The sequence below is a fragment of the Stenella coeruleoalba genome, assembly GCF_951394435.1.
Source record: "Stenella coeruleoalba genome assembly, chromosome: 3".
NCBI classification, from domain to species: Eukaryota; Metazoa; Chordata; class Mammalia; order Artiodactyla; family Delphinidae; genus Stenella; species Stenella coeruleoalba.
In genome coordinates this window covers 123,182,552-123,206,292 of record NC_137148.1, presented here as the reverse complement: position 1 = coordinate 123,206,292, position 23,741 = coordinate 123,182,552, and the positions used below count along the sequence as shown (strand labels likewise).

General features: G+C 40.5%; 2 protein-coding genes across 3 annotated transcripts in view; one reads left to right on the top strand and one right to left on the bottom strand.

Moving 5' to 3' along the window:
* STK32A (serine/threonine kinase 32A) overlaps window positions 1–13,059 on the bottom strand; it is a gene marked incomplete at its 3' end in the record, with an annotated part of 116,180 nt that extends 103,121 nt beyond the window's left edge. For both annotated transcript variants that reach the window (XM_079917158.1, XM_079917159.1), the window contains exon 1: window positions 12,945–13,059. In XM_079917158.1, coding sequence (XP_079773284.1) covers window positions 12,945–12,996 — 52 coding nt within the window. In that variant the 5' untranslated portion in view covers window positions 12,997–13,059. The remainder of the gene's footprint in view (window positions 1–12,944) is intronic.
* Window positions 1–23,741, top strand: part of PPP2R2B (protein phosphatase 2 regulatory subunit Bbeta) — a 609,983-nt gene that overhangs the window by 24,344 nt on the left and 561,898 nt on the right. The gene's annotated exons all lie outside the window — the stretch shown is intronic.

Genomic DNA, 23,741 nt, shown 5'->3' with positions numbered 1-23,741 from the left:
GAAATAAATGAGATTCATTTCTATCAAGATTCAGGATGTAGCCAGGTGGCTATCCGATTTCAGTGGTTTAACCTTCCTACGCCTCAGTCCTGCTATGTTTAAATTGCAGGCTGATCTGATGATAAAGTGCATTTTGGTAGTTGGTCTTACTGGGTGGTGAGTACATCTTTACATCACTTGATTCCAAATCGAACTCCATGACATACTCAGTATCTGGATGGGAAGGTGGTGAGTGAGATCCCAAGAGACAGTGCCCAGCTGGCCACCTACCAAACTGCCAGCCTGAGGCAATGACAGCCACCACCATGCCCTGCCTGAGTATGTCATGGGGGTGCTCACCCCCGAACGTCCCCCTCATTAGCACCCAAATCCTTGTTGTAGGTGGAGGGTAGGAGGGTCTAGGTAACTGACTTAGAAGGCTTCCTAGGGAGGGGACAGACTATGAGGCAAAGCTCCAAAGCCCTGGCAGGTGATCCACTACCCCATCAGACCTCACAAACATAAATTCTAAGATAAAATTAGTAAGAATTTAGAGACAGCAGCTGGAGGCAGTGAAGCCCACGAATGGGGCCCTTGTGAACACAAGGCACTGTGTGTCTGCACTGGTCTCATGTGGATGAAGCCAGCCCTGGTTCCTGGTCATATCATTTCACAGGAATTAACCAATATAAAGGGAAGAAACCATCAGCTAAGACTTGCTCTACTATCTCCTGTTTATAAAAAAAAAAATCTTCCCTTAACATCATATTCAGCTTCAGCTGTTGGCTCATTTCTCTGCTTCCCTTTAGAGTAAACTTCTGGAAAGGGTTTACTGTACTGGCTGTGTCCATGTCCTCCCCTCCCAAACACTCCTAATCCCCCAGACTCTGGCTCTTGCCCCCCTATCCTCACTTGAACTGCTTTTGTCAGGAACACCTATATCCTGCTGATTGCCTGATGCCACAGATACTTCTCACTTTACTCAACCACTCAGGAACGTTCAGCACAAGAGACTACTTCCTCCTTCTTCAAGAAGTCTTCTCTCTTACATTTCACGACAAATGTTTTTCATGTCTCACAGGCTGTTCCTTCTCAATTTCCTTACCTGATTGCTTGCCTCTGCCTGACTTCTAAATACGGGGGTTCTTCTCTGTTTCTCCTTACCTCAACATAATAAAGGCCATATATGACAAACTCACAGCCAACATTGTTCTCAGTGGTGAAAAACTGAAACCATTTCCACTAAGATCAGGAACAAGACAAGGTTGCCCACTCTCACCACTCTTATTCAACATAGTTTTGGAAGTTTTAGCCACAGCAATCAGAGATGAAAAAGAAAGAAAAGGAATCCAAATCAGAAAAGAAGAAGTAAGGCTGTCACTGTTTGCAGATGACATGATATACTATACATAGAGAATCCTAAAGATGCTACCAGAAAACTACTAGAGCTAATCATTGAATTTGTTAAAGTAGCAGGATACAAAATTAATGCACAGAAATCTCTTGCACTCCTATACACTAATGATGAAAAATCTGAAAGAGAAATTAGGGAAACAGTCCCATTTACCATTGCAACAAAAAGAATAAAATACCTAAGAATAAACCTACCTAAGGAGACAAAAGACCTGTATGCAGAAAATTATAAGACACTGATGAAAGAAATTAAAGATGGAAACAGATGGAGAGATATACCATATTCTTGGATTGGAAGAGTCAACACTGTGAAAATGACTCTACTACCCAAAGCAATCTACGGATTCAATGCAATCCCTATCAAACTACCACTGGAAATTTTCACAGAACTAGAGCAAAAAACTTCACAATTTGTACGGAAACACAAAAGACCCTGAATAGCCAATGCAATCTTGAGAAAGAAAAACGGAACTGGAAGAATCAGGCCCACTGACTTCAGATTATACTACAAAGCTACAGTAATTAAGACAGTATGGTACTGGCACAAAAACAAAAATATAGCTCAATGGAACAGGATAGAAAGCCCAGAGATGAACCCACACACATATGGTCACCTTATCTTTGATAAAGGAGGCAAGAATATACAATGGAGAAAAGACAGCCTCTTCAATAAGTCGTGTTGGGAAAACTGGACAGCTACATGTAAAAGAATGAAATTAGAACACTCCCTAACACCATACACAAAAATAAACTCAAAATGGGTTAAAGACTTAAATGTAAGGCCAGACACTATAAAACTCTCAGAGGAAAACATAGGCAGAACAGTCTGACATAAATCACAGCAAGATCCTTTTAGACCCACCTCTTAGAGAAATGGAAATAAAAACAAAAATAAACAAATGGCACCTAATGAAACTTCAAAGCTTTTGCACAGCAAAGGAAACCATAAACAATACCAAAAGACAACCCTCAGAATGGGAGAAAATATTTGCAAATGAAGCAACTGACAAAGGATTAACCTCCAAAATTTACAAGCAGCTCATGCAGCTCAATATCAAACAAACAAACAACCCCATCTAAAAATGGGCAGAAGACCTAAATAGACATTTCTCCAAAGAAGATACACAGATTGCCAACAAATACATGAAAGAATGCTCAACATCACTAATCATTAGAGAAATGCAAATCAAAACTACAATGAGGTATCACCTCACACCAGTCAGAATGGCCAACATCAAAAAATCTACAAACAATAAATGCTGGAGAGAGTGTGGAGAAAAGGGAACTCTCTTTCAATGTTGGTGAGAATGTAAATCGATACAGCCACTATGGAGAACGGTATGGAGGTTCCTTAAAAAACTACAAATAGAACTACCATATGACCCAGCAATCCCACTACTGGGCATAGACCCTGAAAAAACCATAATTCAAAAAGAGTCATGTACCACAGTGTTCAGTGCAGCTCTATTTACAATAGCCAGGACATGGAAGCAACCTAAGTGTCCATCGACAGATGAATGGATAAAGAAGATGTGGCACACATATACAATGGAATATTACTCAGCCATAAAAAGAAATGAAATTGAGTTATTTGCAGTGAGGTGGATGGACCTAGAGTCTGTCATACAGAGTGAAGTAAGTCAGAGAAAAGAGAAAGAGAAAAGAGAAAAACAAATACTGTATGCTAACACATATATATGGAATGTAAAAAGAAAAAAAAAAGGTTATGAAGAACCTAGGGGCAGGACAGGAATAAAGATGCAGACATAGAGAATGGACTTGAGGACATGGGGAGGGGGAAGGGTAAACTGGGATGAAGTGAGTGAATGGCATGGACTTATATATTCTACCAAATGTAAGATAGATTGCTAGTGGGAAGCAGCTGCATAGCACAGCGAGGTCAGCTCGGTGCTTTGTGACCACCTAGAGGGGTGGGATAGGGAGGGTGGGAGGGAGATGCAAGAGGGAGGAGATATGGGGACATATGTATATGTATAGCCGATTCACTTTGTTATACCGTAGAAACTAACACACCATTGTAAAGCAATTATACTCCAATAAAGATGTTAAAAAAATTAAAATTTTTAATAGTGTTAGCTTTATGAGAAACTACATTGCCCTTTTTTTTCATCTTTCTCAACAAACTAAGAAAAACGTTACATTTGTCCACAGAGGGTGTCTGGAAGCTACTGATTTAACCTGTAACTCTGACACCATGATGCTAGTTAAGGTTGAAGGTCCACTCTAGAACATTTCACTGGTGATTCACTAATTAAAACGACTTAGCTGGTTCACTAGCCCTTTATCAAACCAAATGGCTGGCAGCTAATGGTTGCCACTAATACGTGTGGAGCTCGGCAGGTCATTTCAGGATATATTTGAAACTTCTCCACGGAAGGAGCTTCCAAGGCCAGTTGAGGCATCTGCTTGCACAGTCACCACTTCCCTTTTAGGAAATGCGGTGCCCCAGGGAGTCTGGGCTTTACCGACATCCATTACTGGTGCCAAGACCAAGCAGTGGGCACCAACAGCTTCTTTTTCTGCTGCCTGGACCCCAGTTCATGAATTTGCTCAGAAGTCAGAATTACACTGGCTATTTCTTTAGAACAAATCAGGAAGTAGAACAGTGGGGCAGGATGGGGGATCAATACCCCCAACTGTTGGATGCCTCTCAGTTGACTAAATAAATGCCCCAGTAGGAAATAAACTCTATCCAATGATATTTCAAATGAATTCTAGGTTGTACCCATTTAACTGAATCTAGTCTATGTGGTTACCAAATAATATATATCACAAAAATGATATATTTTATTCTCTAAAACAGTAGATTTCTCGGCTCAAGTACTTCCACTGACTCAGACTAATGAACCAAAAGAGAGTTGGTGAAGACTGCCTTTGTTAAGCATCTATAGAGAACAGATGTCAGTCTCCTTGCCCAGTCCCTCAGTTACAGCTAGAGGGTTATGAATGGATATCAGATGAGCCCCTGGCACATGTAAAGAAATGTCTGCAGGATGCTTTAGAGCAAAGGTCAGTACAGTATGGCGTGTGGACCAGATCCAACCCACCATCTATTTTTATATGGCTCATAAGCTAGGAATGGCTTTCATATTTCTAAATGCTTGGAAAATAAAAATATTTTGTGACAAGTGAAAATGATGTGAAATTCAAATTTCAGTGTCCACAAATAAAGTGTTAGTGGAACAGAGCCATGTTCGTTAGTTTCCACATTATCTCTGGCTGCCTTCATGCCGCAACAGCAGAGTTGAGTCGTTGTGACACAGACTGAACAGCAGAACATAAAACATTTACTATCTGGCCCATCCCAGAAAAAGCATGCCAACCCCTACATTCAGCTGTTCTCAGAAATAACAAAAAACATAGGTTACTCAAGTATAAAACAAGGTTAATATTACTTATGGTACTGTAAATATGCCTTCAGGACGGAAAGAAGAAATAGTTCAGGAGAAAAAAAAATAAAACCTCTGCCAGTCTTTTGAATTCAAAATCTATACCCATAGGTTTCTCAGTCCTTTCAACCATATAAATTGTGCTCAGCGTCCTATTTTAACAGGAATATAATTCCATCATTGGCATTGTGTATGTGTGTTTCCAAATAAAATTTCCACAAATGGTCCCATAGCAATGCATAGTTGAAATCGCCATATAATTCATAGGACCTAAACTGGTAAAGTGATGGGTGACGCTGGTCACTGTAACTAAGTTTACACTGGCGAGGCCATATAGCAGAAGTCAGATCCTCTGAAGGCCTTCAGTCGTTCTCATTGAAGTAGCTGCTGAATGTTGACGCCAGCTTACAGATTTCGGTTTTCAACCTAGGTTAGTTTCAAGATGAAAATTTAAAAAATGTCTCTAGCTTTGGATAGGATAAAAAGTTAGTATAGCATGGGTGTTTAATAATCGGCAAATACATCACCATAATTGGTTCATAAGACACTCTTTGAACTAAAATGTTCTTTATTGAAAGAACAATAAAGAAGTGAATTATCTCCCAATCTGATTCCCACTTGGACTAGAAGCATCCCACCATTAAACAGAGTTACCTTGTGTTTTACTCATTAACCTGAGTAAACATGAATTGTGTTGCCTGAAAAAGTTGTAGTGAGGAGACCTTAGAGAACATAATCGCTCTTCAGCTGTCGAGATTCTGCAAATCAGAAGCTGTAGCTGTTAAACCAGGGAGGGGAGGAAGGGGAGGATAAATGGGAAGAAATGACGTTTCCAATAGAAAGAGTGTTCCTGATCATGACCTTTTGTTTCCCAAATTGAGGTCCACAGAGAATTATTTGCCACAAGGTATTAAAAGGTTTTCCACAAAACTGATTTAATTTTGAAATAAGTTTGAAAAATGTCAGAGTACGGAGATTTCAATATTGTTGCACATTTCAGAGCCTTTATTATGCTAATAAGCATCGTGAATCTCCAAGGGCAGGATGTAAGTTTCCTAAATTTGTTTGAGTAGATTCTCCTAAACATGTATCAGGAAGCACGCCAATCAGAAGCACTAGCTCCATCTTTGATGTCTGTTTTCTTGGCCATCTAGTCTGTTTCTCCCAGGTTCCTCCAATCCCTTGGGATAGGGGAAATTAAAACCCTCCCAAATTAAAAGTGTTTGTTGCTAGAAACTAGTGGATCTGAGATTATTTATGACAAACACCTTAACTAAATATTAGACAGTCCAAGATAACATAATGATTTTAGGAAGCTGATTCTCCGGCTTCCCCGGTGGCACAGTGGTTAAGAATCTGCCTGCCAGTGCAGGGGACACGGGTTCAAGCCCTGGTCCGAGAAGATCCCACATGCTGCAGAGCAACTAAGCCTGTGCGCCACAACTGCTGAGCCTGTGCGCCACAACTACTGAAGCCCGCACGCCTAGAGCCCGTGCTCTGCAACAAGAGAAGCCACCACAATGAGAAGCCCATGCACCGCAATGAAGACTAGCCCTTCTCTGCAACTAGAGAAAGCCCGCGTGCAGCAACGGAGACCCAATGCAGCCAAAAATAAATAAATAAAACAAATAAATTATAAAAAAAAAGCCAATTATTACTAGGGAAATTTTCATTTTACTTTCCCAATCATTTTAACACAAAATAGTAAATAATATCAGACAACATAACTCAAGTTTGAGAGGGGAAAGTCTGAAATTCATTTGCCTATGCCACTGGGTACAAATATGCAATGCATGGACATTAAAATAACAAAGAAGAGTCTCAGAGTCCTTCCGTGGCTGGAATCAATTCAGTAACCTCCCATTTCTTTTGGATTGCAAATCTGTGACCAATTTTTTTGGCCCAACTTTTTTGAAGGACCCAGTGCCTCCCTCACCAAAGAAGATGTAGGAAAACTGGAAGCGATCACATATCCTAGGAGACAAGTGTTGCCAAATGAAAGTGGAACATTGGGTTTTCAGCAAGTCTGAAGAACAATGCAATAATTGAGCTCTCTTTGCAAACTCAGGGCATTGATGTACTCTTTGTAGAGACATTTTAACCTAAGGCCAACTGTTCTTAGCTACAGCACTCCAGAAGAAAGTTGTCTCTTGGTTTAACTAAACCAACTCTATCTCCTCTACATTCTTTGTATATGCTTGGAAACACATACTACTTACAATGATTGCAAGATCCTCTTCTGTTGCCCAGACTGTGAATTATAACCAAGTCCACTTTTTCCCGTACTAAAGAATTTCTTTCTCTAAATCAGCCTGAAAACCTCAATGATTGGACTTTAAAAATGTTAATTTTTTAATCAAACAAGCAAAAGAAAAAAACCCAAACAAAACAAAAAGCACTGCGTTCAGAGAGAGGAAATAAAGCAGATATAATGAACAAGCTATAAACATTAAAACAAGTATTAGCTGTACTTCTTTTCTTTCAGAAAACTTAGGATGCTTTCTGTATCATTATTTCTCATAGTATCCACATGATAGTTGGGTCTGAGGGACAACTGTCACTGTGTCTGTTGTTCGAATGGGATTACTTAAATAATCTGTTTTGGGCTTAAATCAGAAAAAGTAAGTTTATCAATTTTTCAGCCCAATGAGTTCTTGATTTTGCCTTAAATGAAAATACAATCACCCCAGGGGGGATCACAGAAAAAACAGATGGGATTATGTTTTTGTGAAGTTAATAATTTGGCTTCTTTTCAGAGGACTTATATAGGTTTTCACAGAATCCATGCAATCTGCCATCTGACAGTTCGGCTCTGTTGATAGAAGTGTGAATAGGTCATATTAACTATGGCATCTACACAGTTGCATGTAATCGATTTTGTTCCTTTTAGAAGTTGAAATACTTCAAAGAGTTCATGCTCAGAGACTCTGACACTGGTAAATAATATTATAACTAGCATTAATTGGGTGGTTACTTTATATGAGACACCTTGCTAAGTGTTTTATCTGCGTTATTTTATTCTCTCCTCACAACGACCCAGTGAAGTATGCCCAATTAACTTGTATTTTATATATGAAGAAACTGAGCTTACAGAGGTTTGATAACTTGTACAATCGAAGGGTTTGTTTGGGTTTTTTTCAAATGAATTCACCAGTAATTATTCAGATTTGGGGACTTTTTTCTATTGTATTTCAAATCCCTTTAGAACACTTTATAGTTAAGTTGACTCTAGTGTTTGATGGTTGATCAGGCTTTGCTTTTTCTCATAGAAATACACAGATTGCTAGGCTGTGGCACAGCTGAGATTTGAAACTGTGTATGTGTTTCCACTACCAGAGCCCTGGCCTGTTATGTCAGGTGGTCTCCCACTACTAAAACACAAAACATAATTAGGTGGAAGACATTGTGCTGGGTGGTTCCTTAAAAAATTGAAGAATTATCATATGATCCAGCAATTCTGCTTCTAAGGATGTACCAGGTGAAAACAGGGACTTGAACAGATACTTGTACACCCGTGTTCACAGCAGCATTATTTATGGTAGTCAAAAGGTAGAAACAACCTAATGTTCACTGATGAATGAAAGAATAAACAAACTGTGGTATCTGCATACAGTAGAGTATTATTCAGCCTTAAAAAGGAATGAAATTCTGATACATGCTACAGTATGGATGGACCTTGATAACTGAAATAAACCAGACCCAAAAGGACAGATATTACATGATTCCACTTATATAAGGTACCTAGAATAGTTAAAATCATAGAGACAGAGTAGAACGGTGGTTGTCAGGGGCTGCGGGGAAGAGGGAATGGGGAGTTACTGTTTAATGGGCACAAAATTTCAGTTTGGGAAGATTTAAAAGTTCTATGGTGGTGGTGATGGTTGTCCCCAAATGTGAATATACTCCATGCCACTGAACTGTACACTTAAAAATCGTTAAAATGGTACACTATATTATGTATTATACCACAATAAAAAATGTAACTAGGACTTGGGTTTGCCCTAAGCCACAAAAGAAAACAATATCATGTGAGGTCTACTTTGTAAAAACTCACTTAACAGTAATTAAATAAGCAAGCCTTCTGCTCTTCCACAGCAGCTGTAAAGCTTATACTTTGTTTTCACTAAATAAAGATCAACATAAGTAACTAACAGGATGATCTCAAGATCAGTATCAGATGGAACAGCATGAAACACAAAGTATCAGGACGAATTCCAGCAAGAACAGCTTATCTCAAGGGACATCCACTAACATCTTATTCCTTAATTACCTTCAAAGTGAACCAAAACTTTTTTTCCATGAGAAAGAAATCTTGAAATATTACTTGGGAAAATGGGTACACATTTTCTCCTCAAATCTATATATTGGGAATAGTAAACACTTTGAAGGAAATATTAGATACTTTTCCATCACATTTTGGGATTTTTTGCAGCAATATATTAAAAAGAATTAAATTGGTTCATTTAAGTGCCCTAGATTCTGGCCCCATTTGATTATTTATATAAAAATAGATCAAAATGATACAGGCATTTATGTTCTTGGATTAGTGCTTTTTGTTGTTGTTTCTTGGTCAGAAGCCTCACAGCAATCAAATAAAGTTTCACCTTGTGCTCAATCCAGACCTATGAAAGGAGCCAAATCACCTTTATAGGATTGACTGATTAAAAAAAAGTAAATAACTGGAATTTCATACTTTTCCTCCCCAAAACTCAGTGATCTTGTAAACAAGTTAATACGGCAATTAAATGCGATTCCTTTCAGGACTTCCCTGGTGGCGCAGTGGTTGGGAGTCCACCTGCCATTGCAGGGGACTGGGGTATGACCCCTGGTCCGGGAAGATCCCACATGCCTCAGAGCAACTAAGCCCGTGCACCACAACTACTGAGTCTGCGCTCTAGAGCCCGCGAGCCACAACTACTGAGCCCGTGTGCCGCAACTACTGAGCCCGTGAGCCACAACTACTGAGCCTGCGTGCCACAACTACTGAAGCCCGTGCGCCTGGAGCCCGTGCTCCACAACGGGAGAGGCCACCGCAATGAGAAGCCAGCGCACCACAACGAAGAGTAGCCCCTGCTCGCCACAACTAGAGAAAGCCCGCACGCAGCAAAGAAGACCCAATGCAGCCGTAAATAAATAAATAGATAAATAAATTTATTTTAAAAGTATCGCTTTCATAATATACAAACTCATCGTCATCGGAATGTGAAGACATAGGCAACTGGTCATTTCCGATTTTGTCATTATTTGGACTTTTTCCTGTGCCTGAACTGTTCTTCTGTTATTACATGAGTGGCTTCCTCACCTTTTTCAGCCTTTACCTCAGACGTCACCTCGTCAGAAAGGCCAACCCCGGCCACACCCTATCTGAAGTGGTCTCCTTACCATCACCTGTCCCTCTCCATAAGATCACTCACAGTCACTTCCTTGGTGGTACTTTAACACTATCTGAAGTTATCTGGTTTATGTATTTGTGAACTAGTTTATTGTTTGCCTCCCACGATTAGAATACGAGCTCCACAAGGGCAGGGGAAGGGACATCTTCTCTCCTACTCTGTTCCTCACATCTAGCAGAGGGACATCTAGCAGAGTGATGGGCTTATAGTAGACGGGGTTGCCTTTCTACTTCTGCCTTGCAACTGTGTGTGTGAACGGACTCAGAGCTTCACCCCTGGGAAGTGCAGACATACTGTTAGGCTCAGCTCTTCTCTCTAAGGGTGCTGCTGTAGGCTCATCTCATTGGCCTGGCGGACAGGACCACAAAAAGTGGTGACCTAGAGGGTGTTAAGAAAGATCTCCTTGCTCATTAAGCCTAACTTCACTCCAACCTAGTTTTCCCAGAGCCCCTTGAAGGCACTTATAAAGTGCTAACTGATTTCCCATTTGCCATAATCCTTTGGGACAGTTGCTTTCTTGGGCACTCATGAGACCAAGGGCTGGCTGGATTAAAGATTTAGACATCTCTGTATTTTCTCATTATCATGTTACCCTAATACCTTAAAACAATACATACCCCTAGCAAGTAACAAGCACGAAGCTGGCCTCTCTTACCTCCTCTGTTCTCTGAGGACCAGCCTCATGCACATTAGTTTTGAATCTGTAGGGAGCACAGGGAACCAAACAAATGAAATGTAAGCCTTCTTGCCTTCCCATTTTAGAGATGGAAGAATCAAGGAGCATCCCTGGCCTCTAGATCCTTGACTTTACAACTTGATAAACCAAAGCAAGGCAACAGATATGAGTGGGAAAAAGTTTTCTTAAGACCATTTTCAAACTATATAATTTCAGGGTTCCTATGAGAATATTTTGTATAGGTAGTCACGATGCACCCCTAAACTGATAGTGAATAGCTGGCAACAAGGCATGTTGATTGGTTAGACATGTTTTTTAAAGGGTCCAACCAAACAGTCAAAAATTAAGATTGCAGCAGACTTCTGTTTGTCTCCCAGCCATGGCAAATAGCTAATTGTCCCCTTCTTTTGTAACAAAACACAACTCCTTGTATTTAGAAGATTCATGGCCACACAAGATAACTAACTAAATTTCCCAGTCTCCTTTGTAATGAAGCATGTGAGTGAAAGTGACAAGCAAGAGGCAGATCATATCCTTAAAAGAAGTGGGCTCGGTCTCCCCACTCTTCCCCTTCCCACTGGCTGGAATGTGAATGTGGTGGTGAGCCATCCTGAGGCATGAGGGTGACAGTAACACTCTAGGGCAGGGAAGGGAAGGAAAGAAGCCAGCTTGTCAGAGCCAGAGTCCCTAACCCTTCGCAGCCACATCTCACCTGAATTACTTATGCCTAGATTGTTACGTGAGAAAGAAAAACACTACCATCTTCTTTATGCCACTGTTATTTGTAGTTTCTGTTTGAGCAAACTTTCCTTGATGATTCAGATGCTGCTTCCTAATTTTTGCAAGGTGCCTTTAGGATCTCAAAATGATAAACTTTTGGAGTTGAAAAAGACCTTCAGGGTTACTACCCTCTCTCACTTGATTGATGAGGAAACTGAAGGTAAATAAACTTCTTGAGCACACAGGTAGCTGGTAATAGGACGAGCGTTCAGATCTCCTGGATTTCAGTTCATTGTTCTTTTTCTCTGTGGTCCATTTAGCAGAACTCCCTGGAAATGACTGTGAGGGCTGCCTCTGGGGGGCCTGGATAACTTACTAGCTAGGACCCAGGGCCACCTTTTTCCCAGGCAACCTATAAACAGTATATGCCTACAAGGCTGCTGTAAAGTTTCCCTTTTCTCCAATAAAACTGATCCTTTTTCCTATGACCCAGCATTGTGGAATTTGGCTAGGACTCTGGAACATGCTAATCAGAAGCTCAGAAGGCACCAACCTGCTTGCCTGACTCCACTGTATAATATTATGAGTATCAATTATCATTCATATGCAACTTGATAATATAAGAATTTTTCTATAACAACTAGCAAGAGGGGTAACTTCAGCTGTCAAGGGAACAAATAAATCATTTTGTTTCAAGGTCTTCTATCCACCAGATGACAATGCCTTTGGACAAAGGGCATTGGTAGAGTTGTGATTAAGAAAGCTGTATGATATCACTTATATGCGGAATCTAAAAAGAAACTATACAGATGAACTTATTTACAAAACAGAAACAGACTCATAGATGTAGAGAAAGAACTTATGGTTACCGGGGGAAAGGGATAGTTAGGGAGTGTAGGATTGACATGTACACACTGCTATATTTAAAATGGATAACCAACAAGGATCTACTATATAGCACAGGGAACCCTGCTCAATATTATGTAACAACCTAAATGGGAAAAGAATTTGAAAAAGAATAGCTACATGTATATGTATAACTGAATCACTTTGCTGTACACCTGAAACTATCACAGCACTGTTAATCAACTATACTCCAATATAAAATAAAAAGTTAAAAAAAATTTTAAAAATCTAATATATCACTTTTCTAATTAAAAAAAAAGTTGTCCAAGGTCCCATGGAAAGTGGAAGGTAAAAATCCAGCTCTTAGCATACCAGGTCCTCAGGCTTACCCTTGCAGTTCTTTTTTTTTAATTTTAAGGTCTTACATGACAGTTTACTTATGAAACAAGGAGCTTATATTTGAATTTTGCAAACTGTGTTTATATACAATTATCGCACGTTTCTCACCATCGTCATTTTCATCAAACACCGGTGGTTTGCTTGAAGTGTTGGCTCCCATGGTCAAGTCTGCCCAGACCCGGATCCTCCAGTTACATTATCCCAGCAGAAACATTCAGCTTCACTCAAAAGAGAACCGGAAACCTTAGCTAGATATCTAGGAGAGAAAAAGAAACAGTATCCTTATGATATGGTGTACTCTAGGTACCCTGATTATAGACGATGGCCGAAAATTAACCTCATCTATGCCCTTGCAGTGGAATTTTTTTGTTCTTGAAAATAATTTCAGAGAAAACAGAAAATCAAGCATCTGGGAGTACCCACTACATGGCCTCGTCAGAAGTGGACCTGGACTTACAAGAAAGGAGGAAAGCAAAATATTTTTCTGAGTGTGAAGGCAAGTTTAAAATGAGGTCAGCAATACTTTATTTAACCACTATAAACTAAAATATATTTTATTGTGACTCTCCATGTCTTTGAGAAAATATGTTAAGTTTAAACATTTTTTTGATGTGTGATCAACAACTTATTTTTTTAGTCATGAAAAGACATACCCCTCTTTCCTCCTACCCTGGAAGTTACTACAACATCAAAGGAACAAGTTCTGAGTTTGGGCTTGATCATACCAGCAAGTCGCTGAGTTTCATGGAACACATTACTTTTTTTTTTTTTTTTTAATATATTTATTTATTTTTGGCTGTGTTGGGTCTTCGGGCTTTCTTCATTGTGGTGCGCAGGCTCCTCGTTGTGGTGGCTTCTCTTGTTGCAGAGCACAGGCTCTAGGCACACGGGCTTCAGTAGTTGTGGCACGTGGGCTCAATAGTTGTGGCGCGCAGGCTCAGTAGTCGTGGCGCACGGGCTTAGTTGCTCCACGGCATGTGGGATCTTCCCGGACCAGGGCTCGAACCCGTGTCCCCTGCACTGGCAGGCGGATTCTTAACCACTGCGCCACCGGAGAAGTCTGGAACACATTACTTTTTTTCCTTTCCCTGAACTTGAAGATCATAAAGGTCCTTACCTCAAAGACAAATTAAATGTGATTTCATGTGATAAGTAAAGTCTTTTCACAGCACAAGTGCTTGATAATTGCAGGCCACTAGGGAGCCCAAATTGAACGACGTAGGTGAGAGCTAAAAAGCCCTGAAAGTTGTGTATTTATGGCTTTGTTCATTTTTAAACATAAATTACTTTCTTGGAAACTGGTAAGGAGAGGCAGCATCCAGAGTTCTGGTTCTAAAACTGACACTGATAACGGCTTTGGCTCAATGACCTAATCTCTCATCTCTTAAATGGGAGAAGCAGCAATGCCTTCTGTAGGAATAACAAGCTCAGATGCCCACAAGAGCCAGAGGGAAATGCAAGTAATTGAGCTGGACCAGGTGGAAGACATTACTGCCTGCTGGCGACACTGGTGACCTAGTGAATCCAGGCTCCATCTAAAAGATGTCACTGCTCTTGGATCTAAAAGATTGTTGCTAAGTGGAAACATGGGCCCAGGGCCCAGATCTTCACATTTACCCAAAAGAGGGTCAAGATCCAGATGTTATATAAAATCATAGTTAAAAGCTCGTTTTATGTAAAGCAACTATACCGCAATAAAAATTAATTTTAAAAAAAGTTTGTTTTAGCTATATGGCTTGAGCAAATCTCATGTACAGGACAAATACAGCTCATGGCATATAGTTAATGAGAATCTGTATGAGGCAGCTAGCACCACGCCTGGCACATAATTTGCAAAGAATTAATATTAGCTATTGCTATTTTATTAGTAGTGGGTATTTCCTTATCACGTATTATTTTCTTTTAAATTTGAGACCTGTTGATTTCCTCTTGGAGTTTTTGCATGTGAAGGAAGTACAGATCGGAGTCAGAATTGAAAAAAGTATCCCACGTGAACCTGGGCTAAGGATGCGTTATTGAAAAGGAACTAGAGGAGCCCCGGAGCAAATCGAGAAGAAAAGCTCCTTTTCCTATTAGGGGAGATGTAAGTAAAGCCTTCATTTGGAAGGCAGACTCATTAAGGAAATGCGGCTTGTCATACTGAAAGCCAACTGCTGGCAAAGTGCCTTCTGGACTTTAAAAAGAATCGTTAAATGGAGAGCAAAGACAGAGTCAGCAATTAGGAAGCAAGTGATTAAATGGTATGGGGGAGGGGAGAGAGGGGCAGGAGGTAACAGGTGTCTGGAGGAAGCTCAGAGGGGATGATGGAGATCAGGAAGATAGAAAGAACTCAACTATATCTCTGGGCTAAAAACAAAGGGCTTTTAATGCCAGTGGAAAAGAGGATGAGGAAGAAGCAGGTGGGATGCCCTTAGTGTTTCCTTGTGGGCTAGGGAGAAGCAAATGGGTGCCCTGTGTGTTGCATTACTGCATTTAGAGTCCTGAATAAGTGGGAAATAGTGTCAGGGCTGAGCCACAGATGACATTAGAGAGGCTCAGTCCTAAAGAGAGTATCAATTTGAAGGAGCTGCAGTTGTTAATACTACCGACTGGGGCTATGTTCTCTTTAATTTTGTGCGTAAAACCTCGGTACATGTAATTTTCACACCACACCCCAATCCTGTCTTTCTTAGATTTTTCTTCACACCTCAGGCTTTTCTCAAGTAGCCCATCTTCCTGCAACACAAGATGTACCGAGCACTGACCTTGCAAGTTGTCAAGTCAGAAAGAGAAAGAGGAATATTATCACAATTTGCCATATTTCTGAGTTGCATTCTGATGTACAGACAATTTTGTTTACCAAATATCTGGTGATTTTTTTTTTTAGTGGGAAGAAAATATGTAAACAGGGAACAAATTTTGTGTATGTCTGGGGGATGAGCAGGCTTGGACTATTGGGTGGTGGTTTCTCCACTGCACTTAATACTCTTAATCCAGTCTAGAATGGTCTTTATTTTTTTCTCCCTTCATGGATAACCAAATTGGTAACTTTCCCTCATATCCAGAAAGAAATCAATGTTTTTCTGGCAGGCAAGTGGAGACACATCTTTTCCGTTCCACTGAATAGGGCCCAGCAGAGCTATAGGCCTCTTTCCTGACCTGATATGAACTCTGCAGTGTTACATAACCACTTTTTGAGATGTCAAGCAGACAGTCACCACCCATGGAAATGAACATCCTAAACAGAACATATAAGAGAAACAGCAATGTGTCTTATAGGAGCACAAAGAGTTTCCCGATTCTACCTTGACCTGGCCGCTTATCAGATTATTAACTGCAGATGACATTTGATCTTTGGCCTATACTTTTGGGGGATGTCAACAGGTGAGCTGCTCCAAGCAGCTAAGGCTCCCTAGGTAAAGAGGTGTCTTCTTCAGGAAGAACCTATGTTGTGATGCAAGAAAGTTGTAACTTCTGACAGAACTGTCTAGTTTTATTGTCACAGCATATGCATAGACATAATTTATTTTGTTTGCATTTGAAAAACAGAACTACTTAAGCTGAGACAAATTTAGAAATGTGAGAAAGAAAGAAAATATCCTGAAAAAGACCCAAGTTACAACCACTTGCAGTTAAGTATTGTTTATATTTCATCAACTTCTGCTTGATCATTTTTATATATTAAAACCGTAGGTAAATAGTTTTTCCACCTCAATCCTCATGCCAAATTAATTCCCCTTTCATACTTCCCCAAAACAGCCACAATTGTGAATCTGGTATACATTTTACAGTCCACTTTCTACGATTTTACACACACGACATGTCTTTTAAAGTAAGTCACCTAAATGACATCATATAGTAGGTATATTTTGCATCTGACTGTAATCATTACCATTATACTTGTGCGATCTAGCCACGCTGATCTCTACAGCTCTGACTTCTGCTTTTTAAGCGCTGCATAGCAGTCCATTGTGTGAATCCTCGGCACTTTGTGTAAAAACGTGCAAATCCTTCAACTTAGGGGGGAAAAATCCTGGTGGAGATGAAGCCAACCATCAAAGGCAGTGTTGGCTTGTTTTGAGACCGGATAAGAGAAACAAGCAGAAATACCTCCTCCCGTACTTGTCTCCACCCAGCAAATATTTATTGAAGTCTGTCCGCATCTGGACCCGAGTCAGAGGCTGGGGGACAAAGTAGGGTACAAAATAGCTAAGAAGTTAGGAATGGTCCCAGCCCTGTCAGATTGTAGTGGGTCATCCTGACGGCCTGCCTTTATATTTCTCTTCCGTTTCAACTTCCTAGGTTCCCAACAGTGCCCTTAGTATGCAGGTTTACTTAAAAGGAAAAAATCTATAGACCATCACTCACCTAGATCTCGGCTCTCGCTTCACGCCTTCCGAGAAGCTCAGACTGGTGCTTCCACCCGGGGAGCAGAGGCTAAAAGATCAACTCCGAGAAACGAGGAGCAAGCAGGGGAAGGCACCTACCTGCCTGGGCGTTCCAGCGGCCGCCAGCGCGGGGCGTGGTGAGGCGGGCTGGCACCTGCAACTGCTGAGGGGTCCGAGCGTAGGCAGAGGTCGCAGCTCCTCCGGGAGGGGTGGTTCCGGGGTCGGGGCAGGGGTGGGGAGCAGCCGGCCGGCGGGCGGTCCCGGGCGCAGTGCTCTGCGGGATCGGCCTGGGCAGTCTCCAGGGCTCCGAGTTCCGCCAGGGCGAGGGCGAGGCGGGAGGGCGGCGCTGCGAGCTGGCGGCGGGTCCCGCGGCGCATTGGCAGGATCCGGAGCCGCAGAGACGCAGAGCGCGACCCAACTTCCCCGACAGAGACGCGGTTCCCCTGAAGTGACCCCTTCCCCCACCCCCTACCATCTTCCACTCAAGATACCTGGGCAGCGCCGCCGAGGATGGTGGATATGGGGGTGGCGGATAGGAGCCTGCAGATCTCAGATGGGGAGAGGCACGATTTCCTTTAAGACTTCCTAGGGGTGTTAGGAAGACCCAAGAGAGGGTTGAGAATTTTATAGATCCTTGCAGATTTCCTCGTTTTACGGCTGGGGAAATTGAGACACAGAGAAGAAAAATACTTGTCCAGTGTAACATAATTAATGGAGAGAACCTTTTCTAGACCCGGGTCTCCTGGCTCCCAGCCCCCATTTTTAACATCAATCCCACTGGAAGTTTCTTTGTTCTCTCTCGTGGCAGCTCCCTGTACTTCCCTTTTGTAATAATCAACACGATTGAAATAACTTCTTACTGTTTTCTCTCTAACTCTAGAGTCACACACACTCAAGCCATCAGAGAATTGGCATATAGGTTTCTTACTGAAATTGCCAGGGTGTGAGATGGTGGGCAGTGGTGAGGCGAGGGTGAGGGGGAGACACCGGAGGGTGTAAATCTAGTCTGGGAGTGATGTGGGAACAGCTTCTATCCAAGTCCAGCGTTTCGCTGCAATGTGGAAATACCAGCTCTGCGTTGCCAAATATTCAGATTTTAAAAGGGAAGTGAGACACGAGAACTTCTGTGAAATCTCGCATCATTTATAAACATTGGCAAGTTTTAAAAATGTTAAAAACTGTGTTGGTCCAACAAAATGTGTCTGTGGCTGAAACGTACTTTTCAGACTCCCACTTTTTGATCTGTCTAGATGTAAACTTGCACAGAGTGCAAGAACCACCTTGGCTTTGATCACCTTGTTTAGTACTAGCTCATACAATGGTGTCTAATGCATCTTAAATATCTGCTGAAATTGTTGAAGCTGTTGGTGGCTCACCTTATAGTCAAGAGCCCCATAATTTACTCAAACAAATATTTCAGAGTAATTATCTTGTTTTATTATGACTTAGCCCCTTTCATCTTCTTTCTATTACCTCAGCCATGGGCTACATTCTATCCTAGTAATGTTCAAGGTTGGAATAACCTTGAACTTCAACTGGCCCACTCTCTCCTTTACCAATGGGGGTCCTGAGGAAGGAATTTGCCAAAAGTCACACAGTGAGTTGGTGGCAGAACTCTGTAGAACCTTACTTTATATTGCCAGCTCCTTATGAAAACCTGTTTGAGAGAGGATCGGATGATGTAAATGAACATTTAAAATGGAATTTGCCTCAAGTTCCAAAAGAGGGCAACCAAGTTTAGAAAAAAAGAAAAGAGAATTTTTAAGGAATCATTTTGGGGAGAGGGTATTATTTTTAAGGCACAAATCAGACACCTGATTGAAAATACATTTTTTTGTGTGTTTTTTTTAAACATCTTTATTGGGGTATAATTGCCTTACAATGGTGTGTTAGTTTCTGCTTTATAACAAAGTGAATCAGTTATACATATACATATGTTGCCATATCTCTTCCCTCTTGCGTCTCCCTCCCTCCCACCCTCCCTATCCCACCCTTCCAGGCGGTCACAAAGCACCGAGCTGATCTCCCTGTGCTATGCGGCTGCTTCCCACTAGCTATCACCTTACGTTTGTTAGTGTATATATGTCCATGCCTCTCTCTCACTTTATCACAGCTCACCCTTCCCCCTCCCCATATCCTCAAGTCCATTCTCCAGTAGATCTGTGTCTTTATTCCTGTCTTACCCCTAGGTTCTTCATGACTTTTTTTCCCCTTAAATTCCATATATATGTGTTAGCATATGGTATTTGTCTTTCTCTTTCTGACATACTTCACTCTGTATGACAGACTCTAGGTCTATCCACCTCATTACAAATAGCTCAATTTCGTTTCTTTTTATGGCTGAGTAATATTCCATTGTATATATGTGCCACATCTTTTTTATCCATTCACCCGATGATGGGCACTTAGGTTGTTTCCATCTCCAGGCTATTGTAAATAGAGCTGCAATGAACATTTTGGTACATGACTCGTTTTGAATTTTGGTCTTCTCAGGGTATATGCCCAGTAGTGGGATTGCTGGGTCATATGGTAGTTCTATTTGTAGTTTTTTAAGGAACCTCCATACTGTTCTCCATAGTGGCTGTACCAATTCACATTCCCACCAACAGTGCAAGAAGGTTCCCTTTTCTCCACACCCTCTCCAGCATTTATTGTTTGTAGATTTTTTGATGATGGCCATTCTGACTGGTGTGAGATGATATCTCATTGTAGTTTTGATTTGCATTTCTCTAATGATTAATGATGTTGAGCATTCTTACATGTGTTTGTTGGCAGTCTGTATATCTTCTTTGGAGAAATGTCTATTTAGGTCTTCTGCCCATTTTTGGATTGGCTTGTTTGTTTTTTTGTTATTGAGTTGCATGAGCTGCTTATAAATTTTGGAGGTTAATCCTTTGTCAGTTGCTTCATTTGCAAATATTTTCTCCCATTCTGAGGGTTGTCTTTTGGTATTGTTTATGGTTTCCTTTGCTGTGCAAAAGCTTTGAAGTTTCATTAGGTCCCATTTGTTTATTTTTGTTTTTATTTCCATTTCTCTAGGAGGTGGGTCAAAAAGGATCTTGCTGTGATTTATGTCATAGAGTGTTCTGCCTATGTTTTCCTCTAAAAGTTTGATAGTTTATGGCCTTACATTTAGGTCTTTAATCCATTTTGAGCTTATTTTTGTGTATGGTGTTAGGGAGTGATCTAATCTCATACTTTTACATGTACATGTCCAGTTTTCTCAACACCACTTATTGAAGAGGCAGTCCTTTCTCCACTGTACATTCCTGCCTCCTTTATCAAAGATAAGGTGTCCATATGTGCATGGGTTTATCTCTGGGCTTTCTATCCTGTTGCATTGATCTATCTTTCTGTTTTTGTGCCAGTACCATACTGTCTTGATTACTGTAGCTTTGTAGTATAGTCTGAAGTCAGGGAGCCTGATTCCTCCAGCTCTGTTTTTCGTTCTCAAGATTGCTTTGGCTATTCGGGGTCTTTTGTGTTTCCATACAAATTATGAAATTTTTTGTTCTAGTTCTGTGAAAAATGCCAGTGGTAGTTTGATAGGGATTGCATTGAATCTATAGATTGCTTTGGGTAGTAGAGTCATTTTCACAATGTTGATTCTTCCAATCCAAGAACATGGTATATCTCTCCATCTATTTGTATCATCTTTATTTCATCAGTGTCTTATAATTTTCTGCATACAGGTCTTTTGTCTCCTTAGGTAGGTTTATTCCTAGATATTTTATTCTTTTTGTTGCAATGGTAAATGGGAGTGTTTTCTTGATTTCACTTTCAGATTTTTCATCATTAGTGTATAGGAATGCCAGAGATTTCTGTGCATTAAGTTTGTAACCTGCTACTTTACCAAATTCATTGATTAGCTCTAGTAGTTTTCTGGTAGTATCTTTAGGATTCTCTATGTATAGTATCATGTCATCTGCAAACAATGACAGCTTTACTTCTTCTTTTCTCATTTGGATTCCTTTTATTTCCTTTTCTTCTCTGATTGCTGTGGCTAAAACTTCCAAAACTATGTTGAATAAGAGTGGTGAGAGTGGGCAACCTTGTCTTGTTCCTGATCTTAGTGGAAATGCTTTCAGTTTTTCACCATTGAGGATGATGTTGGCTGTGGGCTTGTCATACATGGCCTTTATTATGTTGAGGAAAGTTCCCTCTATGCCTACTTTCTGCAGGGTTTTTATCATAAATGGGTGTTGAATTTTGTCAAAAGCTTTCTCTGCATCTATTGAGATGATCATATGGTTTTTCTCCTTCAATTTGTTAATATGGTTTATCACATTGATAGATTTGTGTATATTGAAGAATCCTTGCATTCCTGGAATAAACCCCACTTGATCATGGTGTATGATCATTTTAACGTGCTGTTGGATTCTGTTTGCTAGTATTTTGTTGAGGATTTTTGCATCTGTGTTCATCAGTGATATTGGCTTGTAGTTTTCTTTCTTTGTGACATCCTTGTCTGGTTTTGGTATCAAGGTGATGGTGGCCTCGTAGAAGGAATTTGGGAGTGTTCCTCCCTCTGCTATATTTTGGAAGAGTTTGAGAAGGATAGGTGTTAGTTCTTCTCTAAATGTTTGATAGAATTCGTCTGTGAAGCCATCTGGTCCTGGGCTTTTGTTTGTTGGAAGATTTTAAATCACAGTTTCAATTTCAGTGCTTGTTATTGGTCTGTTCATATTTTCTATTTCTTCCTGATTCAGTCTTGGCAGGTTGTGCATTTCTAAGAATTTGTCCATTTCTTCCAGGTTGTCCATTTTATTGGCATAGAGTTGCTTGTAGTAATCTCTCATGATCTTTTTTATTTCTGCAGTGTCAGTTGTTACTTCTCCTTTTTCATTTCTTATTCTGTTGATTTGAGTCTTCTCCCTTTTTTTCTTGATGAGTCTGGGTAATGGTTTTTATATAACATCTGGTACTTTCCAAAACACTTTGATTGTCTTCATGGCATTGGAGATGCACTATAGATTTATTGGACCCCTATTATTATCTCCCCCTTTTCCCTAGTAGATAATGATATCCATTTTATCACTGAGAAAACTGAGATTGCAATAAAGTAGATTGAGACTAGAAGTGATGTCTCTGGAAGCCTCTTTTTGGTCCTGGCTTGCATAAGGGATTTTGGAATCAGGCAGCCTTCTACCCAAATGTGAGCTCCACCTCTTAATATCTCTGAGATGTTTGCCAAGTCACTTAAAGGTCCTAAGTCTCAATTTCCCAATTTTAGTAAAGAGGATAATGGTCATTCCTATCAGCTATGTTTAATGGGAGATTTAATGAGACAATGTATATATAATAATGCACTTAGCATGGTGCTAAGCAGCACAGAGTAAGCACGCAGAAACTGGCAACTGTTAAGCCTGTCATTTTAATTAGCAGGCTGCCAGGTTCTGCCCTAATACTTCTCAGATATCTTCTATAAACCATTCTTCTGTCGGTACACTCACTTCTGCTTAAAATGAAACTACTCATCAGTCTAATGTATTTAGTCATGTAAAGGCTTGGCATACATGGGTTTTATAGAAAAAATAGTGATTCTTGTATCATATATAGTCTATCAAATGCAGGTCTGTTTCAAAGAGCTGATTGTGTTTTACCCTTTTATATATTGTTCATACTCTCTTGTCTGTATTCCTATCTTAAACATAGCTGTTTAAGCAGACTGCCATAAAGCAGTTACTTGGGGGACTAACCAGGCCAGATACTTATGACAATCTTTGGAGCCACCCAGTGGAGAGGAGAATGAAGTGACCAGTAAACCAGTGAGGAAATCTTGTCCAGATAGATATCCCGAATTTGAAAACTTTTTTTTCTTTGAGTCATGACTTACAACACAAGCGCTAATACCACACCAATCCAACCATTCCATTCTTGGCTTGAAGCTGTCCACTGGGTTCCACAGCATTGAGAATAAAGTGACACTCTTTTATCTAGTCCATTCCCTGCCAACTGGTCCAACTTCATCTTGGACCAGTGTTCTGCTCATTCCACTCCAGCCACCATGGCTTTCCACAGACCATGCTAAGTGTGTCCCAAGCCCAGGACATTTGAATGACTCTTGTTTATGCATGAACATGGTTCTGGACTCCTCATTATTCAGCTGTAAGTTCACCTTTCTCTAGTTCAGAGAGACCTTCCCTCAATTTCTTACCTGAAGTTGTTTCCCTGCCACTTTCTCCATTCCCCACCATGTAGTCTAATTTCTTCCATCTTATCACTCATTACAAACTATAATTAATTTGCTTATGTAAGTTCTTTGCTATGCTTTCCCCCACTGAATGCAGGCTCCATGGGGGAAGGAACATCTGTCTTATCCACCATTATACATCCAGTGTTGAACCAGTGTTTGGTAAATAGAAAGTGTTTAATTAAATAAAGAAATGCTTGTCTATTTCCACCATTTTTTTCACTTCTTAGTCCAGGAGGAAAATACAAAGAAGACATATTACACCTCAAAGCAGTAACCATTCCCATGATGTAAATGGACATTTATTGGGCTCTATTTAAAACATACAAAGACAAGTAAGACATG